Source organism: Oryzias melastigma, linkage group LG20, assembly GCF_002922805.2.
Source record: "Oryzias melastigma strain HK-1 linkage group LG20, ASM292280v2, whole genome shotgun sequence".
NCBI lineage: Eukaryota > Metazoa > Chordata > Actinopteri > Beloniformes > Adrianichthyidae > Oryzias > Oryzias melastigma.
Window position 1 is genome coordinate 14,480,685 of NC_050531.1, and position 8,882 is coordinate 14,489,566.

Here is an 8,882-nt window from a genome sequence, read left to right on the forward strand (position 1 = left end):
ACACCCAGAGTGGGTGGAAATACCTCGACAAATCGAGAGGATCCAGGAAGTTTGTCCTCACGAGCAAACCGATTTGCTCTCAAGAGCATCAAAAACAAGGATGATTTATTGCACTTGTAACCACACTATTATTTCAACTGCAGCTAATGTTGCAGAAACTTATTTGGCTCCGTCTGTCCTCTTTTGACATCTGGAAGGTATTTGATATCACTTTTTAAATCCAGCATGTTAAATTTGTAAATATGAGAAAATGAGCGTCCGAGGCCTCCCGGGGAATTCAGCTTGGAGAGGAAAGTTCCTACAGTTTTGAGAAATTTGCTCCAGTCTGGCCCAACTCAAATGTTTGAAATTAAAATGTAAATTTGCATAAACAGGAGTGAGGATGTCAGGACAAATGATGAAAGGAAACACACTGATCTTACACATGAGTCAGGAGTCTGCAGTTTAGATCTGCTGATTCTAGAGGGAACACAGCAGTTTCATAAATGTAGGAGAAAGTTGAAACAAATTCATCTGATGAAATTTAGGCCCTAATTATGCAAACAAAAGGACAACTTAAAGGATGATTAAAAATGAAGCATCCTTTCGGGGTCTGGAAAGATATACTGTAACTTTACCAAAACACAGACTAAAGCGTCCACATTTTGCGTCTCCCCATGAGCGCTATGCAAGATGGATGCTCGATCCATCCATCGCGGCCTCCTCCCTGTCTCTGGAATGAGTGATGCCATATTGAAACCATATGCCCTCCTGAATTCCTCCCGGATCCTCCCATCCCGTCCAATCCCAGCAGTCCTCCGCTGGCCGCGGACACACGGTTGTCGCGAGGAGGCCTCTCCACTTCCTGTGTAGGATCTAAATATTTACACTCCCAGTGGTCCCGAGTGGCGAGGCGGAGAGGTCTTGATGTTTTGGGTTATGTAAAGTCCACATATAACAGATTGTCGTTGTTGGATCGGGCCTTTGAACAGATTTGCTTCACTGAAAGTTTTCTCATCTCTCATATAATCTGGGACACAGAGGCCGACCGCAGACAGCTCACATTATCTGTGCACTCATTAAATAAGCTTAGGATAGCTGCTTTCACTTTGTGTTAAAATGTTAGAACAACTTAGGGCAGAGGTGACGGCTGAGTAAAGGAGTGCGGATACGTGGCTAAAACTGAGGTAAACCAACTGCACTGTACCTTAACCAATGATGAGGTTTTTACTCTGTGTGAATTATGCCAAAGTTTTCATGGAATTCAGATACAACCCTGTTCTTCATGGAAGCACTTTAAGAAAACTTACTAAGGATAAACCATCTGCTTACCCATGCACATGGTGTAATCTATTAAACGAGGCTGAGGTGAGCCGCTTCTCAGGTAGCCAAAATCCAGTGCTATTTACAGCTGCATATGCAGCGCTGCAAGCTTTGCTCTGGCACCAGACAACAAAAAAGGTGTGGTCCACATTTAAAAGCCTGTCCACATTGGGCACAGTTACAAATGCGTGGTAATTATGCTGAGTCTGCAAGTCCAACCAGACATGTCTTTTTTTAATGCTGTACATTTAGCAGGAGTCATGGAATTACAAGTTTATTCAGGGGTGCAAACATTGACTGTATATGAGAACTGGACTGTGAGACCCCCTCCCCCCTCGAGTTCTAAATCGGAAGTATCTTCTGGTCCAATAAGAAGAAGACCATAGACTTCTACTGATAAACTAAAAGGTATTCTAACATGTTCTTACTAATCCTCTTTTTTTATGATTATTTTTCTGTAAGTTATTCAAGTTATAAACTGACCAATCAGGTGCCTCAATTAAAAAGGTATATAGTTTTATGTCAAAGTTGTACAAAACCTTTGATTCACAGATTCTCATGAGCTCGCTTTCAAGTGGTGGGGGTGTGGACTTCCAACAAGCTCACTCCTGATTGGTCTACACCAGGGATAGGCAACTCCAGGCCTCGAGGGCCGCATCTCTGTATGTTTTCAAACATACAGTGATCAGGCATGTTTGCTGCTGGACACACCTGAACCACGTTCATGAGTGGGGCTTGGATATCTGGAAATCAGGCAGACACTGCAGCCCTCGAGGCCTGGAGTTGATAATCCCTGGTGTACACATTCTCATACCCAACTTGTCACATATTGACGTATGGTTAAGGACCTCTCCATCACTTTTTGACGTTTTGGGTGTACTCAACTCGTTGTTTTGACGTGCTGGCTTTTCCAATTAAATCTGGGGTCCAGTCGTTTTGTCAGACGCTGTACCGGAAGATGCAGTCGGTACCCGTACCCTAACCCTAGCTTTGTCCACATCCGGCAACAAGTCCAGAAATGGTACTGATCCACGTCCGGTACCAGTATCAATCCGCATCCGGCACTTCCGGTACTGAGTTATTGTTAGGGTTAGGGTACCGGGGGGGCCACGTCCCAGTACTGCAAACCAGTACTGGGACGTGCTGATTTAATTGGAACAGCCAGCACGTCAAAAACAACAAGTTGGGGACACCCAAAATGTAAATTTTTGACAAGGAGGGGTCCTTAACCATGCGTCAACATGTGAGGACTTGGCAATGAGAATGTGTTGGATTGGTTAGAGTGGTTATCTTATAAACGTTCACTTAAACCCACTCAGACCAATCACTGCTTACTGACGTCATCTGGGTCCAACATAACGTCACACTCACTAAGAGAAGTTCTGGAAGTGAATACACTGGCAGACACAAAGATTGAGAATAAGTGTACAAAATCCAAACTAGAACGTGCGGTTACAACTCATGATACACATTCATTGATTATCCCAGAAGTGTCTGTTCTCAAACCCTGTACTGTATCTCTGCAGCTTCTCATTGGTGGAATGCTCCTGATGCAACTAATCAGTAAGAGGACAGACAGTGATATCTAAAAAAAACAATCAGAACACCTTCCCTTCAGGATTGGGACACACTCTTCCTCTAGTCAAAGACTCTGCTCCTTCTGTAAAACTAATGACACAAAGCTGACAAGCTCTTTCAGATTGAACAAATCCTGCATGATAGTTTGTTCCATCGGTTTTGCACAAAGCAAAAGCGCTGTCATGACAAACATTGAAATGTGTAAAAACACAGATTTTTTGAGATTTTATGTACTTTTATCTTTGCAAGGTGACTCTCAAACTGAATCGAGCATGCTTAGTCACTTCCATGCACAAAAAAATTACAGATTAGGAATAAAATTCCTTTAACAAGGGGATTGGTTTCATGTTGACAACAAGGATTGTAAATCTGCATTTATGCTACTTTTTTTAATGGGTTCCTAGATTTATTTGGTTTAGGGTGAGGAGTTTTCACACTGATCTAAAAATATCACAATGATTTTTCTGACTTACGTAGCTGCATGGACTATGAAGACAGAGCTGGAAGTCGGAGATACTGCTTGTAAGAAGACTCGATACGTCAGTGTTAAGTGTCTGGAGTCAACATACTCATTAAGTGAGGTGAGTGTTTATCACAGCGGCTTTTGCTGCACACCTCTCCAGTCCACGCTTTAGTTGGCTTAATTCAGCATCTCTGAGTTTGTCCTAAAACCTGCTTATTTGGTGACACAATAAACCTCACTGGAACCCCTTAGCTTCAATCAATAGATAATTTGGAAGATGAAAGGAAACCAGATTAGTCTTTACTCTATTTTTAAAGCTTCTGGAGTTTGTAACATTGGGATTACAGCCACATCTGATAAACAGCTGAGGAGTTTATGTGAGGCCATCTGTTAAAACAGATCTAAAACACTGAGAAGGACAGTTTAGTAGTATAAGTAACTCACTAACAATGCAACCTTAATTGCCCTCAGTATTCTGTTTTATAGATTTAAATATTAAACATATATATTTTCAGATTAGGTCATTTTAAATGATTCATGGAAAAAAGAATTAGAAAGACTGACCTGGTAGGCTTGACCCTCTGGATGCGTCTTGCGGTTGCGTGGATCGGTTGCGGTTCTGTTGCCGTCGTTTTCCACCAGTGGAGCGTGCAGAGCGGATGTGCACTTCACTCACTTTGAAGAAAGCCACCATGAACGGCTGCTTCTCCAAAGCACCGTCACGTCCTACAAGCCCCGCCTCCTTACAGCCAATGCTCTGGCCTGAAAAACCCAACATTTAACAATAACATGAACACATATCCCCTCAGGATTGAGTTAGTGAATTGGTCTTTTATAATTTGATATATTGTTGGGGAAAAGAAGATCCAGACTAAAATCAGTCACAAGTAAGAATCTCTCACCGCTGCTGGTTTCTATGCTGACTTGAAGACCCAAGTTGTGCACTGGACTCATGACCCACAGGTTGCTGGTGGCAGTGATGTCAAACTCCAGCCAGCCCTCCTCAGCAGCCCACAACACGCGAGACTCCAGCAGGAACAGATCCGCCTCCCTGTTGCGGCACAGCAATAAATATTTAAGGTCAACCGCAGACATATCAACAGTGACTATGATGCAAAGATAGTCTCAGGCATACAAATAGAGTGTGACTCAGAGAGCTTTGCCAAAAACTTAGAAAGTTGAAGTCCACGGCAGCTAAATCACAGCGAAAACTCAAGGAAGTTTGACATTTTTGTCAGAAACTAATAAGAAAAGTAAAGGGCATATACTCATATAGTGCTCTATGACCTTCTTAGAAGATCCAAAGTGCTTTACAGCCCAATTCACCAATGCACACATACATTCATACACTGATGAGGGCTCTGCTGCCGAAAAGTGGCACCAACCTATAACCATCAGGAGTAAAGTGGGGTTCAGTGTCTTGCTTAACGACACTTCAACAAATGGGCAGGCAAGGCGGGAATTGAGCCTGCGATCTTCCAATCAAAGGTGACCCTTCTACCTTTACACCCAGAAGAATAAATTCAATTTTTCCTAGCATTCATCATTGTCTCTGTGTTTATTAAAATTGATAATTTGTGATTTAAAATGGGTTCAAAATCTGAAAAAAAATCTACTCAAAAATAAGGAAATTGACCAAAATCCTTTAACTTTCTCAGGGCCAAATTAAGTTTTAGTAACAGAAAAAATGGGATATTTGGGGAAAAGTATCGTATGAAGTAGTAATTATACAAATCAGACTTTTTTTGAGAGAGAAACTTTCACATGCGATGAGATCTGCAATGTTGCAGATTTGCAACATTTGGACATGTCATGGAACTTTGGACATGAAACTTTTTGTTGCTAATGCACAACTAAGTCCTGTAGTGGTACCTGAGAGGGTTAACCTTAAATAACCATTTGTATTATATTTGATACACACATTTCCGAGGCTCCTATCTCATTAGCATGATCAAAACTTTTCTTTAAAAAAACAATTGTATAACTAACTTGGTCTGTTTTTGCCTTGTAGTACACTATCATTCCACTTGGGGCAGTGCAAAGTTGTTTTTTTTTAAATTGCTGCCTCCATGAAATCTCAAAAACACTTTTGGCGGGAAAAGTTTTGTTAATTTTCTCACCCCTATGGTGAAAATAACTCATCTAATGTTATTCATTATTTTAAATGACTACTTGCTGTATTGAAAGAATACAAAATGTATTGATAATTAATTCTTTATAATACAGAACACCATGTTAAAAATGTGTGTATTAAATTTGAGACAGTGGGGATTAAAGGTCCTTTTGTCCTGAATATTCATTTGAATATTTTTGCATTTTATATTAACAATTGTTGTGAGCAAAAACATACCAAATCATTCAACACATCGTATTTTAAGCTATTTATAAAAGTGACACTGCAAAATTTTTCATCAAAGGATTTTTAAAACATCTTAATCAAGAAAAAAAATCAGTGAATTATTTGATGTAGTGAGCTTTACAGGGTTAAATAAATGAAGAAAAATCTACATTTTCCATTTTGACATTAACATTCTTGTTTTCTTATGCTTGTTTGTTCATATTTGGGTGGGGAGTTCATAATTTTATGGAATTTGATGAAACAACATGTAAAAAACATCAGTTTCCCAAATCTGATTACAGTCTCAAAAGAGAACGGACCTCACAAGTTAATGAAGATGGGTCGGCATGTGAAAATACTAAAAAAAAAATGCAGGTGCAGATTCTTTTTTTATTTGTGCTTTGTGCTTTATAGGTTCCTTCACATTCTTGTCCTGCGGCTGTAATAATACAGATGTGAAATAAACTGTTATGTTGAGAAGCAGAGGTGACAGGCCAACTTTTTTGGGAAACTCAATGGGAAAATGGAAGCTTTTGAATTGTATCAACAGTTTCATCACAAAAATGACAGGAAGATGGATAACTGTAGTTAACAGCAACCGCCGAGAATGTGTTCTGTTTCACTGTGGATTGACCTTAAAGCCTACGTCTCTATGGACTGAGTAAGAGGGGGGGGGAGTAAAAGTTTGGTATCCAACCACATTTATGTTAATATCATCCACCATGTATAGTCTGAATGAGTCAGAAAATGAAGAAAGAAGTGTGACTATCAAAAAGATGTGAAGAAAACACCCTCTGTCCCATAAAAGCAGTAATAACACAGCAGCAGGGTCCTCCTCCAGAACCGACATCAAAGCCTCGCAGTCATCCAGGTGTCTGCTGAAGGCCCCTGCAGTCGTGCCTCTGCAGCCCCTTTTTTATTGCTCATTAATAAGTGTTTCTGACAGCTTCTGTGTGAGCTCTGCCACCCTGTTTTCCTGCTCATGTATGTATGTATGAGCGGCAGCCATTACAGCCCATGCTGTAAAATGTTTTATTGACTTTGTGTGTAAACTGCCCAGAAACATAAGGTCAGGAGGCAAAACTTTAATTTTTTGAGGGCTATAAATTCTGTTTTTATAAATCTATGCATTTTAACATATTTTAAAAGGTTAGGGGCGGTGATCATTTAATGTCTTTCTGTGCTTATTAAATTAATTAACTGGGACAGTACCTCTTTTTACTTCAGAAACATTATTTTTCAACTTTTTTACAACAGGTAATCCTTGCTAGAGCAACAAAATGCACAGAACAGCAATATTTCAATGCAGAAAATGCCCCTATTTGGCTCTATAAAAAACTGCAATGCAGTCATTTAAGTTTTCGTGGTTTATTTTTCTTAGTTAGCATATTATGCTAAATTACAGTGCAAAAACATGTGCAGGGTTTACGGAGAGATGTCAATTTCCCCTCTAATCATATATGAATTCTGTTCTGTTTGAACCTCAATTTCTCTCAAACATAAGCTTATTTATTGCACTGCCATGTACTGTTTACATTATATAATATATTGTAAATTGACTAAAGTCTTAGTCACCCCTCATTTACTGTAATTTAGCTTCAAAGAAACCAGAAAGTCAAAAGTTTTTTATTGTTTTGAAAATCCATCTTTCTTAAATTGTTGTAAATCAGGAGCAGACATGATAATTCAGTTTGAAAAAGAATGCATTTGGTGTAGAAAATACGCTGAGCAGACCACATTCGATCTGATGCATCCACTTGTGGACAACTAGATCCATGTACGTCTTTGTTTTCCCTGTTTGAGCTGAATATGGATCAAAACTGTATGGCTGGATAGCTCCAATATGGCCAATAGGTGGCTTGACAATATTAGGTTGGGGTTTCTGAGAGGATGTAAGCTAATGGGAGAGTATGTAAACAGAGAGCTCTCAGCAATGGGGAGAGGAAGGGGGTCCCGCCCACAACTCAGAGGTGAATTTCTATTGAACTACTGCTGCTCTGCATAAACTATGTCCAACAAAATAACAATGGGTCTTTTTTTTAATTTGACTAAAACGACCATAATCATACCAAAAAAACCACTGAGAACGCTTTGAAAATGTATCAAAAGATGATCAGAGTGGGACTTTAAGGTTTTAAAAATACATTTTTGAGCAAAGAATAATAACATCACAAATTGCTAATATATTTAGTTTATCTTTAAACTTATTAACTCACTTTATCATAGCTGTTCAAGCTGTAAACAACTCCATAGTCTAAAGACTTTGTTTCTATGGATGTCAACACTTGCTGTGACTAAATAATTCACACAAGACTCAAAGTTTAGGATATTTGTAACACTCATTTATGATTTATTCAAACTGGGTCTAAATATTTGCAAGTATAAGTAGAAACAAAGCCAATTGATTCGATGAAATCCAGTACAATTTGACAAACAATGCTGAGATGTGGTGGTCAGTCTTTGTAGCAACCTGCCTTTTCTCATGTCAGGCCTGCCACATTTTTGGCATTCTAATCCTTTTGCATTCCTCGCCTGCTGTTAGAGAAACCACTCCAATCAAATGAAAAGTACAAAGGGTGTCAAGCTAATTATGCGCTCTATCATTACGGCTCGAAGCCAAAACAGAAGTCAGTTTTTTTTTTTTTTTTAGGGAGAAGATTGGCATGGGAAAATTAACAGGCTTCCAACTGGTTGGACAATCATAAAGGCATATCTTAAAAAAAACTTTAAAAAAAGACAAAACCACAAAGTCATTTTTACTCAGATTTTTTTTCTATGTGGTAGCTGACCATGTCATTAGGCTTTTCCTGATAGTGAACAATCCAGGCTATAATCTTCAAGGTACTAAACCAGGTCTACAATAATACCAAAAAAAAGAGATACTCAGACCCTTTCATCTCCAAATATCTCCAATAATAAAAGGTTAAACCTGCAGGCAGGAGCCCACAAACCAGCCTTTGTAAGGATACAGGAATGCAGCAAATAAGTAGCTCTTGATCCTTTATGAACCTTTTCACACGCAGGAAAGTATACTGCACCGACATATAGCTGGTGATTGTTCATGTCCAACGGCGTGACTTGAGTGTCTCTTCTTGAGGGAGTTTTGTTGCTCCAGCATTAAAGTCATGCTCCAACTGTATATATTTGTTTAGTAAAATCGTTCCCAGTGGTCTTTTAATTATGATTTTGAGGTTAAAAATC

At 39.2% G+C, this 8,882-nt stretch overlaps 1 protein-coding gene across 1 annotated transcript in view; it reads right to left on the reverse strand.

Moving 5' to 3' along the window:
- Positions 1-8,882, reverse strand: part of bmp6 (bone morphogenetic protein 6) — a 50,167-nt gene that overhangs the window by 14,150 nt on the left and 27,135 nt on the right. Inside the window, exons 3-4 of the mRNA XM_024280053.2 lie at positions 4,246-4,394; positions 3,908-4,105 (exon numbers count right to left, since the gene is read on the reverse strand). Coding sequence (XP_024135821.1) covers positions 3,908-4,105; positions 4,246-4,394 — 347 coding nt within the window. The remainder of the gene's footprint in view (positions 1-3,907; positions 4,106-4,245; positions 4,395-8,882) is intronic.